The sequence below is a fragment of the Anoplophora glabripennis genome, unplaced genomic scaffold, assembly GCF_000390285.2.
Source record: "Anoplophora glabripennis isolate ALB-LARVAE unplaced genomic scaffold, Agla_2.0 scaffold58, whole genome shotgun sequence".
Classification (NCBI taxonomy): domain Eukaryota; kingdom Metazoa; phylum Arthropoda; class Insecta; order Coleoptera; family Cerambycidae; genus Anoplophora; species Anoplophora glabripennis.
In genome coordinates this window covers 1,316,971-1,335,802 of record NW_019416277.1, presented here as the reverse complement: position 1 = coordinate 1,335,802, position 18,832 = coordinate 1,316,971, and the positions used below count along the sequence as shown (strand labels likewise).

General features: G+C 32.8%; 2 protein-coding genes across 2 annotated transcripts in view; one reads left to right on the top strand and one right to left on the bottom strand.

Annotated features, from left to right (window-relative positions):
• The window catches only part of LOC108917603, a 16,782-nt gene extending 11,584 nt beyond the window's left edge, over nucleotides 1-5,198 (top strand). The window contains exon 5 of the mRNA XM_018724292.1: nucleotides 4,942-5,198. Within this exon, the coding sequence (XP_018579808.1) occupies nucleotides 4,942-5,149 (208 nt within the window). The 3' untranslated portion in view covers nucleotides 5,150-5,198. The remainder of the gene's footprint in view (nucleotides 1-4,941) is intronic.
• Nucleotides 5,199-6,894: 1,696 nt separating this feature from the next.
• LOC111693175 lies at nucleotides 6,895-8,533 on the bottom strand. Its single transcript, XM_023457373.1, has 3 exons — nucleotides 8,050-8,533; nucleotides 7,769-7,990; nucleotides 6,895-7,712 (listed from the first exon to the last, which is right to left on the bottom strand). Exons 1-3 carry the CDS (start codon nucleotides 8,317-8,319, stop codon nucleotides 7,065-7,067), a joined length of 1,140 nt encoding a protein of 379 aa, XP_023313141.1. The 5' UTR covers nucleotides 8,320-8,533; the 3' UTR covers nucleotides 6,895-7,064.
• Between the last annotated feature and the right edge of the window lie 10,299 nt (nucleotides 8,534-18,832).

Here is an 18,832-nt window from a genome sequence, read left to right as displayed (position 1 = left end):
CAGACCACCTAGACTGGCCGTATCTAATTCCAATGCACGGGTACCAGTGAATGCAAAATCCGGGGAAGTGGAGTGTGGAAGGCAATCTGATCGCGCGCATCTTTAAGCAGATCCGGATTAAGTAATATTTTTATTACATATTAAACATTATATTGCATCTTATGACAAATATTCAATTTTAAGTTTGTAATTCAGAAAATAGTATATTTTAGTGTCATATTAAATAAAACTACAAAATAATTTAAATATATTTATTGTCCTCTAAATAATATTAATTTATTTAATATTTGCCTTTTCGTAGATTTTACCGAATTAAATAATTTGACTTCATGATTTATTCGTACATCGATATACTTTTCACATTCAGCCCTTACAAGTTCTATTAAATGATTACAATTGTTAGGCAAATTATCAAATTGATGTTCATGCAAATTTTCAAATATGTTCACATTCAGAAAGTTTTTTAATACATGATAAACAATTTTATTTTTCTGTAGCCTAGGTGTTCTGCTTTCATCATTATTTAAAAATGTTATTAATTTTTCTGTTTCTTAGCATATTATGTTGAGTTATGGGAAAGAAAATAATAAAATGTAAACTGAGTAAATAATATTTAACTAGATTTTTATATAGCTTTTATAGCGTCACATTTAAGTAGATTGCATACAGACTAATACTGATAGGACAAAGATACTTTGGTTTTTATATAAGCATTTCTTCTAATCAGCGTATTTAGCCACAGCGTCGGCTTCGCTGGAGCAAGGTTTAACTTAGGACTATAAACACCATTAACACGAGCTTAGTATACAGTGTTCGACTTATTTTATTTTGCGTTTATCCAATATATTACTACGACATATCGAGATGGATACGGATACGTCAAACAACCACGATCTTTAATAAAAATTAATTGACTGTACGAATACTGAATCTGAAATTAGATTTGTTTGCGATTTTTTTTAATTGAAAAAAATATTTCATTAATTTTCAGCTATCTCGAAATGACGGGAATTGGTAAAATTTCATAAAAATTTAAGACTCGCATAAAGTAAATAATTACTAAAAATATTTTACAGTAATTCATTCATTATTTTATAATAACAATATCACGTTAATCACTACACTATGTGGGCGAACAAAATTATAAAGCTAACCCTGGAAACTTGTGACGTTAACCGAAAAATGGCGTACATATTTACCTTTTATATATTCCTTTTTTTTACTTACCTAAAGAAGGAAACTTTTCGCCTCTCTTCACCAACTCGATCACTTCTATTTATACAATGTTTTACAATACACTTGCCCATGATAAAACGTCTAATTATCGAAATCACAGCGATGGGTACACGTCAAATGCTAGGACACGACTGAGCCCTGGGCTCCAAATCAGGCTCCAAAGTGTTTTCACCAAAGTCGCTCTATAAGCCAGTCTAAGTGGTCTGTGGTTACGACTATCGACTGGTATCTATGACTGTACAGTCAACGTAGACAGTCACGTGGCACTAACTAACAAAAATCTATTGGCGTACATCAGTACCCTCACAGCTGCAACCGCTTTAAAATCTAAATTAGTACAACCAAGGCTTGCCGCCTAACTCAGCAGGGAACCAGTCCACGTACATACCAACTAATGTAAGTGTATACTCATTTACAGCACTGCGTTCCAAACTTGGCTGAACCTACCAGGCTGCATCAGCCTGGCTAGACCAGACTTAGCGAAATACGGCCTTATTAAAGGCCGCATTTCACCTACCTACAATCGCGCTTGAAAATAACAGCCCAGTATGAATGTATACTGATTTGTTGCAATACGTTTTGGACTCGCCAGGCTGCACCAGCCTGGCTGGAGCAGCCTCAGTGAAATTCGGCCATAAAAGTCTGTTAATTCAATTAACATACATTTATCAATTTACTTAATTGGTATGTAAGAAACTGTTGATTGTTTTTACCAATAAAAAATATTTCCGTACCGATTTAAATAATTGAGAATTTTCAAAAAGTTTCAAATTAACTGATGCGTTAACTAGAAACGTTTTACCACAACTTTCGCTCATTAAAACAGTTATTTTTCAAAAATATAAAATTACAGACGGTGCTGTATAGAAAAATATACCTACATGTATTCAGGGTGTCCAGAAACTCAACTGATATATTCGGGGTAAAAATAAACTGATTTAAATAAGCTATCTATCTTAGTATAATTCTGTTTAGTTAAAAAGGTACAGGTAATTATTAAATACTTTTTTATTGAATTTTTTACGATAACTGAAAAAGTAAAGTGGTTTTTGAAACGATACGTTAACAAAATTACAAATACTTGTTGCTTGTCATTAACATCCATAGTTCTTGAGATTAATGGGTTTTCATTTTCTACAGTTATGGACAGTGGAATATCTAAACACAAAACGAGAGAATCTTTCTGTTATTAATTTTATAGGTTATAAACAGAAACATTAATGTAAAAGCAGTATAAAAATAAATAAATTCATATAAAGTCATGTTAATTTACTGCAATTTAGTTGTATTGAACATTTTCACTATGTTATATTTTTGAATATGAGTTTTTAGTATTGTTTTCAAATAATTATTCAGTTTGTAATAATACATATACCTTATTGTGTGTGGTTAAAAAAACATTCACTCAATCGTCCATAACACGTTGTTATGTTAGGATCAAGTGCACTTTGATTTTGAAATCTACCTTACGACAACTGGGAAATCAGCTGTTTCGCTTCAACGTTCAAATGTTCTGTGGTGCGCCGGCGCGTTCCCAGTCAACAAATAGGATGCAAACTAGGGCGCCGAGTTAACGGAAGTTAAGGGGTAATTTGCTTAGTATTAAAAGATTGGCTAAATTTTTTTTTTTCGATTTTCTGTATTCGGCTTTCCGAATACGTAGTTAAAATTAATGGCATTATGACTGAATCAGCCGTATATACAGTTCCAATCTATAAATTTCATGTTTCAAATTTTCCAAACAGTCCGTGTTTGATAGCTACATAATTTTATTATTTTGAGAAATGGTAACGTTAATATTTTGTATTGTATAAATCTGTGTTTGCGATTCTCTAATTTTTTATTCAAACGTACAACGAATTGCTTTTTTCACTTCAAAAAATATACATTTTAGGGACATGTAACAGTGTAGCATTTTTGCTATAAATATTGTCGTGTTTTAAAAAACACACGTGTTTTCTCAAAATTTCTGCAACAACAAAATGATATTCAATTTATTCTCAGCGTATAAGCGCATATTCATATTCGGCCATCCTAAAAATTCTCCTATACCAAGTTACATTAAGATATCTCAAAAAGTAACAAAGTACAAAAAAATTGAATACAAATTTGATGATCCACATGCTTTTAAGGAAACAAAATTTTACTTTATCTAAATCGGTGTAAATCCAAGAAAACTGTGATTCTAGTATGTCAATTGAGTTTCTAGACACCCAGCTTGGTTGAATAGCTGATAGTAAGTAGTGCATTATATGATTTTATGTATATGACATCCAACGACGGCACATTCATAGGAGCCTCTCAAATATTTTTTTTATTTCTCCCTTTTTGGTTTTTGTTTTTAACATTTCATAGTGGTATAAACATGTTATTTTCATTACATTCAATGAAAACAAAACACCGGACTCCAGAGCTTTTTGGGGTCGCTAATTCCGATGCCGAGGTCGGTTAAGCTCTACCACGTCGGGTTCAAGGTCAATTGAAAGTCAAACTAAGAAAAGGTGGTTGAAAAAATCTGAAAAAATTCATACATAGGTTTTTTGGTTGAGTCTGCATCCAATATCGATTGACCTCTATCACCTCATATTCAAGGGCGTTTGAAGGTTAAAGTAAGAATAGAAGGTAAAAAAATTTTACTTTTGTCTGTTTATCTGTCTGCATTTTTACCTTCACAATTGTTTGTTTGCTTGTTAGTCTGTATTTATCGTCCGCCTGTATTTTTTCTCTGCCCATCTACCCCTTTCTGTCGGTAATTTTGTCTATCTTCCTGTCTGACTAAATCACTAAATGTTTCTATCTGTCTGTTTTTTTGTCACCCTCTGTCTAAATGTCCACTGACAGTTTGCCTACCTCCTTGACAGTTTGTCTTATTACCTTTCTGCCTACCATCCTCTCTCGGTTTTGCGTGATTGTACAACAACTAGATTTAAAAAAAAACTTTTGAAAGCCTTCAACAAATCTATTCGCTTCTCTCAACAAAAGTGTATTAGTCGAAATTCGGGCAAGAATGCTTACGTTGTTCCTGGAGTGATCTTCGAATCGCTTTTCTTTTATGTGCTTTATTTGTGTCTCTCTTTAGAATCCAGCAAACAATATGTCTGCAAACATATTCTTCCCCCCAAACACCTTGATATCTTTGTTCAACCTCATTCAGTTCCTGGTGCATTATTTCTCCTTGTCCTTCACTAAAAGCTCCCTGATTCTCTGGGAACCAATCATGATGAGAATGAAGAAAATTAAGATTCAGATTTATATGACATTTAGACAGGGGGTGGCAGAAAAGCAGACAGATAGAACCATTTAGTTATTTAGTCAGACAGGAAGATAGACAAAATTACAGACACAAAGGGAGGATGTCAGGACGATAAATACAGACTAACAAGCAAACAAACAAGTGTGCAGGTAAAGAGGTAGACAGATATACAAACAAAAGTAGCCAGGTAATTCGTAATTTTTTTTCCCAATTTTTTCAACCACCTTTACTTAGTTTAATCTTCATATGACTTTGAACTTGACGTGATAGAGCTTAACCTACTTCGCCATCGGAATCAGCGACCCCAAAATCCCCTGAGTACTTAGATGTAATCCAGTGTTTTTTTTTGTGTTATTTTACAACTAAGATGGTTATGGACACCTAACTGTAAATAGGAGCAAAAATGGTATATTTTTACTTATTTACTTATTTACTTTTTCTCTTTGTTACAGACGAATTAGCCTTAAATTTACTGGAAATGATCTGGTGGACTGGATAACTAACACCATGACTTCTGTGGTTTCACTTTTCCTACATCCAATTATTATTCGTATAGTGCAGTCGATTGTTAAAGGAGGATTAGAATCAACAGTTGATGAAATAAATGAACTTTTAAATAGCATATTACATTCCTCAACAGCAGTTGAGGTTTTACTGTAAAGAAAATTTGAATGAAATAAATAATTTGACTTTAATCCAGTAAACTGAATTATTTTGTCATCAATTCAATCCTTAGGTATATGCAATACTGAATAATTGGTAGGGAAAATACTTCGTTTATTTATAGATTTACTGGATTGAAATCATCACTGTCATTTAATACCGTGCTAACAGGACGATGTTCTCAAAATATTTTTGTAAATTCAAATATGAAGCCTACCTAAATAATTTATACACCTCTTACTCTACATATTGCAATGTTTAAGTCAAATTTGTAAAGAAATTGTAGTATGTACAGACCCACCCGTCATAAGTGATTTCAACCCACGTGTTTGGATCAATAATTTTATTTCTTTCATGTTACCAATTAAATTCCGGTAAAATTAAATCAATAAGATCAAGATTGCATTAAAACACAATATTCTGTTTCACCAGCTGTGATTGGTGTAATTTTTCACGAGATTCTATTCAACCAATCAGCGATCGCATTATCTCGAATCATTAATATTAGTGACGCTAAGATTTAAGAATTTTTCATTACCAGTACCAGCCCTGCAATGTTGGTGGATTAAACTCTGCAGTCACGTGGATTGTAATCATTTATGAAGGCTCTGTAATTTTTTCATGTAAACATTTACTGCATCCATGCAATTCGGCTTAAATAATTAAAAAATATTTCAAATTAATAAATGACAATAATAATAATCGTAGACAACAGACTGGGGAAAGAATTATTTTCTATATTTATATGTAGTTGACAATATAAAACTATAACAGCCAACAATTAAACATTTGTGTAAAAGCAGGTACATCGAAACTACAAAATATCGCACCTAAAAGAACATTAAAATGCACAAATATAAAAAGTGATAAGACAAGAATATTTCTGTTTCTTTTTCGTAACTTGATTTTTAATCATTGGCAGTAGATTTTACGAAAGGATAAGCATATTTGAAGAATATTTAGTACAATATTGTTTTCGTTATTTCCGGTTTTTGTAAAATCTATTCCCAGTTATAAAAATAAAAGTTACAAAAAAAATATATGAGAGTTTTATCAGTTATACCTGTTTTGTAGTAAATACCTAATCTAAATTTTATACTTACAATCCCTTCCGTCAATTGGCCTGTAAAACTTGAAATTTTCAATTACGAAAATTCCTACACATAAGGATAAAAAATCGCATAAATGTTTTAAAGATATAACAAAAAATAATCTTTTAAATTGACACTTCAAGTGCCCAAACTGCCCTTGTATTAAAGTCGTTTATTGAAATTATTATTTTGATCCTGATGACATGTGGTAGAATTTTGGAAACCATTACCTGTTCAATATGGAGTCCCATCTATTTTAAGCCCTTTGCTATTTTCTATATATTTTCTATATATTTCAGATTTTTATGAAGCTGTTTCTTTATGTAATATACAGTTATATTCTGGTTTTAGTTTGTACGATCGCAGAGATGCTAATACTAAAATCAATCGAGACTTAAACTCACTTTATAAGTTATCTCTTGAGAACAGATTAAAATTAAACCCAAATAAGTAATATGTTTTATTATTTGGCCCTAAACAAAGGAGATTAGCAGTGGAAATTCCTTAAAAATTATTTTAAACAATAATACATTGGATATAATTAGTGAATGCAAAAATTTAGGACTTTGGTTCGATTCAGATCTACGTTTCACTAAGCACATAAATCAGTTGTTAAAAACGTGTTATAAATACTTTTATTTCTGACCGGGATATTATAAGCTTATATCGTCATAGTTACGCTATCAATAAAGAGAGTCATAACTCCCTTGGGACATTATAGATTCTATAATTCCCTCTACCTTTCACAAGTAAAAATAAAATAAAAAATGCTAATATACATATATGTGTATATATTTATGAAATGAAAACTGAACCATATTTTATTTATTTGCGTCATTACAAATAATAAATGTACAATTTTGAAATGTTCCCTGAAAATTACTACCGCCACTGGAAACAATTTCTTCTTTTGTATGACTGGAGCTTCTGTTCACTACAGTCGAGGTACCTGCCTCTTCTAATGGCAAAGTAGACAACATACGCGCCGTTTTATTTCTCAATTCGATGCTATCCTCCAGATACCCCTCCGCCACCGTGGAACTTTTCCAACCTCCGTGTCTTTTTAAGTTAGTCATAGTTGCTCCTGCATTAGCTAGAGCAGTAGCAGAAGTGCGACGAAGGCAATGTCCCGTATAGGAAGATGGGTTTGGCAATCCTAAATACATTGCGATTTTGCTGGGAATTTTCCCAAACATGTTTTTTCCAATTGGCTGAGATGTACATTTATTTTGTCGGAAGCGCAAAAAAAATCGTTCAATACCTTTAGGACGCAAAGACATATAAAGTCTTAATAAAGGCAAAGCAGAGAACTCTTTTTCATCCACAATTGTAAATTTCTTCGATACACCAGTTTTACTTTCCGGTACGTTCACTACCATAACGGAATCCCGGTCCTCTATATCCGATATCTTCATATTCAAAAGTTCCTGACTTCTGCATCCTCCAAAATAACCCATAATCAAAACAACCTAAAACAAAAAAAGGAAATAAATACACACAAAAAGGAAAATAAGAAAAAAATTACCTTATGCAATAAATGAATTTCATTAGGAGCGTTCTTTAGAAATCTGATAACATCATTAGGAGATAAAACAGCAGACTTTTTCGGCTTATAACTCTTACTCTTCCGTTTCAAAAAAGCCTCTAGTTCATTGAACTTGGCGATATCTCGTTTCTCATGTATATTCACCTTCGATTTTAGCATTGACCATTTAGTCCATAAAGAATTCGGACTATACGTTTCTGACTGCAACGAATAAACAAAATTACTACCAAATCTACCGAAAAACATAGAATATTCCTTACCAATTCTTGAAAATATGCCAGTAATACAGTTTCAGTGGCATCTTTTGGCATAACATTATTCCGTGTCAGCCACTCCAGATATATCTTGTATTCTTTTTGATATACGGCTTCACTTTTCGATGGAATTAATGATTCTCTTGCTTTTTCAGCTTTTTTCAAAATCTGCTCCATTATATTTGGGGTAGAAAACACGTTTTTAACGCAAACACAGCTTGATAACAAAGTACTGTTTATAAGCAAGTAACAATTCTGTTTATAAACACGTAACATAGCAACAACCTAGCAACAACAAAACTCTTATAATCAATGGTACCTGATTCAAATATACTGGGAAGGTAATAAATTGGTACATTTTTTCCGTTTTAAAAATAAACAATATTTTATTGAAATCGGTCAGAAATAAAATTATCTATGTACCACGGGAATTAATGAGCCTTAATAACCTCAGGCAATTGCTGTCCCTCGGGCGGGACGCCCTCGGGACGCAAACTTTGCCATCGGTAATTAAGGCCCTTATAATTCCCTAGATACATAAATAACTATAAAACAACTATACCCACAAAGACAAGTGATGAATCAAAATTTAAAACTACAATTATGTGAATCATTAACTATTTCTAAATTATCTTATTGTGATGTTGTGTATGGTCCAAATCTGTTACAGATTGATAGATCCAGACTCCAGATGTTGCAAAATTCATGTTTACCTACGACCACTACTGTAAATACTTAAAAACACATCGCCTGTGATCAATGTAAGATTCCTATTACGTACGGTAAAAAAATCGCACAGCTTGGTAAAAAAATCGTACAGTTTTCCTAGCAACCGCCTAGCAACGGTCAATACAATACTGTTTGTATTGACTAGGTAAAGTATAGTACGTAATACGTGATGTAATGCAATTACGCACTCATAGAATTACGCACTCGCCGCTACGCGGCGTCGTGCGTAACTTTTCCATTCGTGCGTAAAATGCTTTTTACAACACTTATTACGTAATATACTATTATGCTTTTCTTATGCTATCAGGAAATTCGATCACATAAGTCACAAGTATAAAGATACTGGGTGGTTAAAAATTGTTGATATGTTCAAATATCATTTTAAGTACTCGTATATGCTTTACACATAAAATACTCACCACTAGTACACCTACTTACTTATATAATAAATTAATTAAATTTGGTAATGTAAACAATAAGAGATCTTCACGTAATAGAAATACCCTGTTAACCCCCCAAACATAAAACTGCCACCTTTACTCGTAGTTTTTCATATTTAGCCCCAAAATTGTATAATCAGTTACCAAATGAGATTAAAAATATTGCTCTAATTAATTTCAAAAAAAGATTAAAGTCACTTGTTGGAGACATATACCTTTAATTTATTGTTATGTAATGTTCTTAAGGTTAAGTTGAAAAGCAGCTGTAGCTGAACTTCACCTGTCATTCCACTTGTTGTTTTATTTTTGTATGTTTGTATGTAATGTTTGTTATCAACGAATGAATCAATGAATAAAGACGATTATTATTATTATTATCCAGTGATTTCTCGTACATTGCCGACCTTAGTGGGACACCCTGTATATAATATATGTATAGTGTCTAAAAATCCGATTTGGTAACCTTTGAGTGGTGATAATTGGTCTGGCAGACGCTTAAAAAAGTAAACACTGTATATTATATATTGTTTATAAGAAAAGTTTCACAAATAATGATTTCAGTCAAACTATTTCACTTTTCCGACAACGTTTCCCGACTGTCAGACATATTTAAAACCGCCAAAAATTAACCAGACCATCTTCTTTATGCAATTTAAAATGTCAAAAATACATTCAAAATATTTCAGTAATAATGATTTCAGTCAAAGACTGTTATTTCTTACATGTTTTCCACGTTCTATTCAATTCAAAGTAGTCGAATAACGAACAGATATTGATAATGAAATTTTATGTTGTGGGCTCCCAGACTGATAATACATTACTTGTGCAAAAAAATCTCACAGGTAAATCGGAGCGTGTATAACTGGCATTAATAATAATATCTGTATTTCGTTAATGTGGCTATAATATTGTTTATCGTTCACTTATGTATTATCTCATCTTATAATATTTTATCATCTAATGATAACACTAGCTAAGTATAAATTTCCTTAATTAATTGCAGTTAGAATATAAAATTGTATGCATATTTTGTATACAGGTTTCATACAAATATTGTAGCCAAATACTAGACTTTCAAAACCAAACGAAAAAATTAGTTAAAGATTAAGAATAAACTTAAATATGTTTATACTTATCCAGGAAGCAATAGGTTGGGGTAAGTACATTCAGAAAATATATTTTTGCTCATTATCCTAGGTTTTGTAATCCCTAAATTTACGGGGACCTGTTGTTTGAAAATACTTTTCACTTCTACTTTTCATTCTACATACCTAATTAGTGAATAAGTAATTCTGTTTATTAAAAAATGCCTTTTATGTACATTAATGTTGTGTTTTATGAAACTTTAGCTTGTCGACTTGTGCACCCTCAATGTACTCATGAAACTTGTTTTTTTGAACATTAATTTTGAAAACTGCAAGAGCGTTAAGTGAAAAGTTGGAGAAATCTTACAATTTATTGAGTGTCTGTTTTTTGGAAAATAGTACCTTACGTTATTATCTTGTTTACTTTTCAACTTTGCACAATATTTTGTAAAGAATATTGTCTATTTGCAAAAGATCAATTTAAATGATTTTTCATTAAGTATTGCAACCGGTAACACCTATCTTACATTCAAAATAATTGGTTGGAACACTTTTGATTTAGTGAATCATAAACAGACTAAAGAAAAAGATGATGAGCAACTTATAAAAGGAAGAATTCTGCAGATAATATATTTTGAAGGTATAAATAGGCATGTACAGGATGTAGCTAAAATACTTGGCTAAATTTTAAAGACGTTACAAGTCAACAAAGAGTTGCTGTAAACAAATGTCTGGGAAGTATTCATTTGCAATGCAATGTTGACATCTACGGATGACAGATTGTGCAGCTGCACGGCACTCTGCTGGTGTGATTTCTTGGGCTGCTCGAACATTCCTTTCCCGGAGAGTAGCTTCGTCGCTAACGGACTCAACATGCTCTTCATTGTACCCCGTACAAAAATATCTAAGGGGCTCAACTGCAGAGAGCGCGCAGGCCAAGGACGGAGGCAGTCTTGACCACGACCAATTCATCTTTCCGCAAAATTGTGGTCAGCCATCGTCGGATTGGTAAACTGTAATGAGCAGGACATTCATCTGGAACCATCTGTTTGCTCTATTAACTAGAGGCATGTCATCTAAGACTGCTTCAAAATAATTTTCAAAGAAACGAAGAAAAGCCGGACCATTTAGCCATGGAGGCAGAAAATACGGGCCAATGAGTGAGTCGTCACATAATTCCATCCAATTGTTGCACAAAAATTGATGTTGAATCTGGCTGTATTTCATAGCATGAGGATTTTCGTGTCTCCAAATATGTACATTATGCTGATTAAAAATACCAGCACGGCTAAAAGTTGCCTTGTCAATCTAAATCATCTCCCGATAGTAGTAAAAAGCATCATTTCTTATTTGCCCCAAGAACCACTGCGAAAATTCTCTTCTTCGTAAAAGTTTTCAGGTAGCAAATTCTGAACTGCAAATGATATGCATGACGACCATCTGCTTTCAAAGTCCTGTTCACAGTGCTATGCGAATATCGTAATTGTAAAGAACATCTCCGCATGCTACTGGAAGGCATTTCATCAAAGTGCTGTAAGATATTTTGTGTTATTCTATCATTTTGAAGGGGTGCGAAAATACCGTCTGCCCGCGATTGCAATGAAGTTGATCCCGATGCTCTTAGACGTTCAATAGTGTTGGAAAATACTGATCTGTCGGGCAATCTTCTTAGAGGAAATCTGCGGGCGTACTCAGCTACTTCAGCGCGTGCATTACGGTCACAGTACCCGTAAACAAACACATTATCCGCATATTCAGCTGTGTTGTAAATATTTGGCATGATTCCGCAGTTTACGCTTAAACGCATTTAAAATGCACAAAATTTGAGTTAATAAATTGACATGTCAAAGACTGCCAAACCTCGATTCATCCTGTAGATTCGTTAAGAAACAAAATTACTCCTCACTTTTTGCTTTTCGGTACTTAATTGAAAACTGAAGAGGAAAAAGTGCAGACTACTTAATAAAACAGAAAAACTTTGCAATAAAATTCTTCTGTTTATAACTTTTGATCTAATCAAAATTTTTTGACGCTCGAGGGCTAATTTTGTAGGTCTTTTGAAGACGAAAAAAAAGTACTTTACTGTCTTCTCGTGGAAATGAACGGAAAAAAGTTATAAGCGAAAAACGTGAATTTACGTAAAAATGATACAATTAACCATCCTGTAAACAATCTTCCCCCCATTTTTATGACTGTGGAAACTAATATGTTATTTTACATAAATTTAGCATCTATAGTGATAAATTCAGCTTGCCGAAACAAAAAGTCGCGAAATGGTCATTTTCCAGCTTATTTTCCTGGCCTATTAGTACCTCGTGCCGCGTCGTTGTCACATTGCTCGACAACACTAATTAATTTTTAGAATTAAGCATAAAGAAGTTCAAAAGAGTGATAAACATTGTACTTTATGTTATTCTAAGCACGCAGTTATGTCAATATTCCTTAATTATTCGAACTCTTGTACATCAAGTTGGAAATTTTGATAATTTTTTTCTCGGAAATGGTTTAGTTTAGGATTAGGACCCATGTCATATAAGGTCTTTTTGTCTATTTTAATGTATTCTATCGTCTGTTAAAATTAAGGCAGTCAAACTTCTAACACCCTGTAATAGTTCTTGGTGCAAGTATACAGGGTGATTCATTAACAATGGGAAAATCGAAAGCTGAAGATACTACACGTGAAATGGTGACCATTGGCGCAAACATGTCTTATCCGAAAGTTGATAGTTTCGGAAATACAGGGTGTTGAAAGTTAAAATTTTAAATCGTTTTTTTTGCGATTATTCTGAAAATATGTAAGTTAGGAACTTAAAAATTTGCGAAACTATATTTTTTTAGGCGACGAATAAGATGCGTGTTGTAATATCAGCATTGCTAATAGAGGGCGCCACTTACGACCAATTTTACCGAAAATTTAGTTAATAACTTTTTACCCTGTATATTTAACATGAAACTTGATTCAAAATTCATGGTCACCATTTCACGTGTAGTATCTTCAGCTTTCGACTTTTCCATTGTTAATTAATCACCCTGTTCGTAAAAAATTGTGTGGGAGAAACTGTTGCGGCTGTTTTTTTTTGCAAGAATTAATTCATCAGTTTGTATATCTACAAAGTGTTTTTAATATGGACAATGTTCTTCGAATCGGTTTGCAATTTTACTGCAAAATATATACTGAACAATGTTGACGATTATTTGCGGTTTTTCAAATAAAATAAAGTAGAAAGTCAAAGGGATGAACATCCTTTTCACTCACGTTTCATAACTGATATAAATTTGTTAATATTTTGTTATACTTTTGTTAATATCATCAATGTTAATTATTCATTAGGTTTAACCCAGAAAACAATCGATTTAAACTATTGGTCAAGTCACGATGCAATTCGACAGGTTTTGAATAAACTGATCCTCGACAATAATTACAGAAAGAGGTAGGTGCACCAAAATTTTACAATACATAGTATCAACGACAATGAGGTGTCAGCCGGCTATTTCATGATATCTAATCATACGTAGAAATTTGAAACTGAGGGGTTTAGAGTCTGGATTAAAATCAAACAGGAAAGTGCAATGTGGACGAAATTCTACACTTTTGGTGAGTTTTCTCTATTTTCCAAGAAAATAGAAAAAATAGTTTAGATGTCATGGCGCAATTTTTGTTGTGTATTTGATTATCCATACTTACCGCTGTTTCACAAATTGTTTAATTAAATTTACTTGCATCTTGAAGACGATCTTCCTCGGGTGTCGAATGCGGTTAATTCCAAGAAAGTGACGTAGGAGTCTTCTTGGAATCTATTTCAACAAGTACAGTACGGGCTGTAAGTAACAAAAATAAAGTGAACAATGATTATTATTGTTATTGCGAAACTCGTTAATTGTTATTAATTGGGTGGGATTGGTTAAAGATCTGCATCATTTGTTTCAGCGAAACTTTTTCGCGGCGATGGTGCATATAAAAGTAATAGTAATCACGCTACTGGATAATCATAGGTGGGACATTCGTCACCAAATCAAAAAGCTGTGTGTTTTCAAATTTTTAGGGCATCAGAGCGTCGTAAAAACACAACGTTATTAAAATTAATCAATCGAAAATGATATATTTGAACAAAATTTAAGAAGAAATCAGTTTTGACCCATAGTTGGGTCGAGAAGTCATTGATTTCGATTACAGGATCGTGTTCAGCTTATCGAATTCCTTCGGAAATGATAGGTGGGACTCTTGAGTTTCTACTGTTTCTTTTTGTGTGTGTCTGTGACTTAAAAGTTGTTTTATCAGGCGATAAAATACAAGCACTCAGTTAAAGATCAAGTGGAAGGGGTTCTGGCCAAAGCTCTATAAATAAAAACAAATTTTGGTTGTAAGGGAGGTATAAACGAAGATTATTATGTTCGACGACAAAATAATCGAAAAATACTGAAACCTTACCACCGGCATAATTTTACCATTTTCACTAAGTAGTACCACTAGACCATATTTCTTACCTAAAAGCTAGTTTCAAAGAAAACTGCGCTAAGAATGTATTTTGTAGAACTATCAGCTATACCAAGTAACGAATATTTCTTAACTGAAAGTCTATTATCTGAAAGATGAACGTTAGTGTGGTAGGGTCGAGGTACCGGCACTAACTTTTAGGTTTAAAGAAATTTTCGCTATGTCAGACATTAGTGTTTAAATTGATAACGATCTTAACGACGAACAGAAGGAAATATTTTGAATCCTACAAATTAATATGGGACTATTTTGTAACAAAGACAAGTGAGATCAGAATTAGAACCGAAATAAAAAATTAATCTCAATAAACCAATAATTATGTACACGTCTCACAAATTGTCTTTTCTGAACATATGCAGTTGCGTGGACTCATAAAAGAAGTAGGAGTGATAAAGAAATTAATAGTAGAACAGTAGGTTCAGACAGAGAATAAGCTCCGGTGCTAGTCTGGCCACTGATCAACAGACACTCGTGGATAAAATGAAGTTGGTCAGGCTGTGTGTTCTCTCAGGTTCAAAAGTATCTTATCGTTATCTACTTCCTAGAACTAAAAAACACCTAAACAGTTTATTAATACAGAATACTAGTTAAGACATCCTTCAAACACCTGATGGTCATTATGAATATTTGAGAATATCATTTCGTTTAACCAATGCAACGGGAATATTTCAAAGAACAATTAATAAGGTACTTTGAGCCGCTAAGATTCTCACAAGCATTAGCTTATGTGAATAGTGCCTTAATTCCATCATAAAATTTCTAAACAGGTTTACACGCTTGCAGAAATGTTCCCAAAGCTGCCAATCTTATATTAAAATTATCAAAATGTTACTTCCTGCAATATAAGATAAACTATTTAGGACATAAAGTTGGTCGAGAAGGGATTATGCTAGATTCTCGAAAAATTACAACTGTCGAACAGTTCGCAAAACCTAAGAATGTTCATGAAATATGACAATTTTTAGAAATAGCTGGGTAGCTGGATTTTCATATAAACAGGGTAAAGAATGACGTAAAATTGAGTAGAAAACTGAAAAAAAAGTTAAATTGTTCTCTCTTCGTCATCTACAACCAAAATATTGATGGGAAACATGGACGCTTCAAAGGGTAGTGTAGATGGTATTTTAATGCAAAAGCAGAAAAATGGAAATATATTAATTTTTAGTCAGCAATATACCAAAGAATGGGGCTTTACTATTCTTATGAAATTGAATTATCTGATGCAATTCAGGGTATATTGACTAGGTCAGAAATTTAAGTAAATGATAGAATGCCACTTAATGAAGACCACCATGACGAAAAAATCACTATTAATAGTAGTACATAGTAGCATCTTTGAGTGGTGGTTAGAAAATCAAGAATACGACTAGGACATACCTGGTACTAAAATGAAGTATATTGACAATTTAAATAATAATCCAGTTAAATATAGACTAGAGGATTGGGTATTGGTGGCTCCATTACAAGATCAAGAAATTTCATAAAGTCGATGTCCTTACTAGTTTCGTACGCAATAAAGATGTTGATGTTATAATCATTATCTTATTTGCAAATTCATAACATTATTCAGCCTTTCTCAAAAACCGAGCCTATGTCATCTAAACTACTTTTTACATATTTTTGGAAAATAGAAAAAAAACCTCTAAAAGTGCCAAAATTGGCCCACTCTATACAATCAATTCAATGCTTTCTTATGATTACAGTCCAATAGAATTCCATTTCAATAATACTATTTTCTATTTTATTGTAACTCAAATTCGATATATATCGGTATTGACGATTGTTATAAGAAATGGTACCTATGTTTTGCAAATAAAAAGGGCAAACCATATACGAGTATACCCGAACAGTATACCTAAATAAAATTTTCTTACAAAGCATTCAGTGCTATGCAAGAGAATAGAAAATTAAATATCGACTATTCTGAACTAAATAGGAAATAAAATAGATTAAATTAAATTTATAATTCTGTAATTTCAATATTTGTCTCTCTTTCAATAAGCAAGACGCAAATACTGATAGTTGTATCGAACTTGAATTATGCTGTAAACATACACAAATAATATCTTTATTTAGCAACATTTCAGGATTTTTGAAATAACAGCAGTTGTAAACGAATTTGCTGACGAATTACTTCAAAATGTTCAAAGGATGATGATAAAGAATGGACTAGATCCAGTTGACATACCAGATCAAAATTTAGAAGTAAGGTAACCCGAGTAAGTAGGCTCTTTTAGTGTGACGTCACATATTTAGGCAACTACTAACAAATTGTTATAGCAGACCGAATCTGACCCTTGTGTACTACTTACATTGACACAATAAAAATGAACAACTTCAAATTAATTTATTTTTACAAGGATTTAGAAATATTTAAGAATCAACACGTGTTTCGTAAATTAGACACAGTAGTGTGCTTAAAAGTTACAAAAACCGCTATAAAAGAATATTCCTAAATTTAAATAAAGTAATAATTTAACATTAGCCGTGTTATTCCTAATGCGCATGCTCGGAAAGGATAGCCTCATACACAGGTGAGATCTTGTTGATATGTCGTCGTTGTCTTCATTTATTATTTCTGTACTACTCTTTGGTTTGTTCCATTTGCAGGCCATGTCTGTAGAAGACAAATTGGTGTGAGCAAAGATGGCAAGAGCTGCCATGTGACGGCATGTATCTAATCCTTTAGGACAAGTACCTAGCACCTAGTACCTAAGTACCTAAGTACCCTAGTACCTAAGTACCTAGCACCTAAAAGTTTAGATGAGTATTCCTCACAGGTTTATTGTATATAAACTAGCACTTTACCTCGACTGTACATATTTTCCTCTTCATACTTCTGCTCTGATAACTAAAAGTTCACATCATAAAGTATTTTTGTACATGACCAGAGGAATCAGAATTTTGTCCCTTTTCCATAAGCTTCAAAGTACACAAAAATTGTACTTATACTAACTGGTCTTTTAGACATGATGACGTATCAAAAACTGTTACAAATGAAAGAAAACAAGAAATCACAAAGTGATATACACGTAACCATAACCAAACTTTTCATGAATGATATGCGAGGCTACTTCACTTACATGAAATTATCTTTAATGCGCATGCTCAGTAACATAGATATAATTTTAATTTATTGATTACTATAAAAGTCAATACTGTTCTGTAAATTTAAATATATAAATTCTATAATTCTCTTAGTTTGTCACTTGTAGTTTGAGACTTCTTAAATATTTCTAATATTGCCAAAATATCGCGATATTTAAGGTCATGACATCATAACAAAGAAGACACTTTTTTGGTACTTATGTCCAGAGTACATAAGGTCGAAAATCGATCTAGTAAAAAAATTGAGAAATTCTTCATGACAATGTGCACTATGGGATTATCTATTATTTGGCTATGTGACGTCTGTACAAAAAAAGCCTATTGTTTCTGTACGTATACCTATTGTTAGGTACACCGCCGCCTCTCATTACTCTGTCTCATTAGTTACATGACCGTATTAATTAATTCCTTTTTTGTCTATGACCGTCTTGACGTGTAATAGAGTTATAGTCCACAGTACAGGCCCCCCCTGGAAAGTTGATTACCACATACTTTATAACTCCTGAGGAGCTTCGTTTTGACCAGTCTACCAAATTTTTCCTCCGCGACTTTTCTCGATTCCTCCGCTTTTCCACTCGGAAAAGTCCAAAAACATGGCAATTTCCCGGGGTCTTGAAAAATCAAGACCACATCTTTTATTTTTAGCTTAATTAACTGGAAATTTTGTTGCGAATGCCGATTTAAATTTGTCCGACAGAAATTCCTCCGACATTGACGTGTCTACCGGTCGAAACATGCCAAAATAACAGGGTATTGAAAATCAATTACCACATAGGTAATTTTTAGTAAAATTAATTGTAAATAATTAATTCAGTCAAAAAGTATTGTTGTCCGACAAATTTCAAGCCGCGTTTTTTCAGTCCGACAGCTGGAAATCGGAATTTTCACAGGGTATGAAAAATCGATTACCACATATCTAATTTTCATTTTTT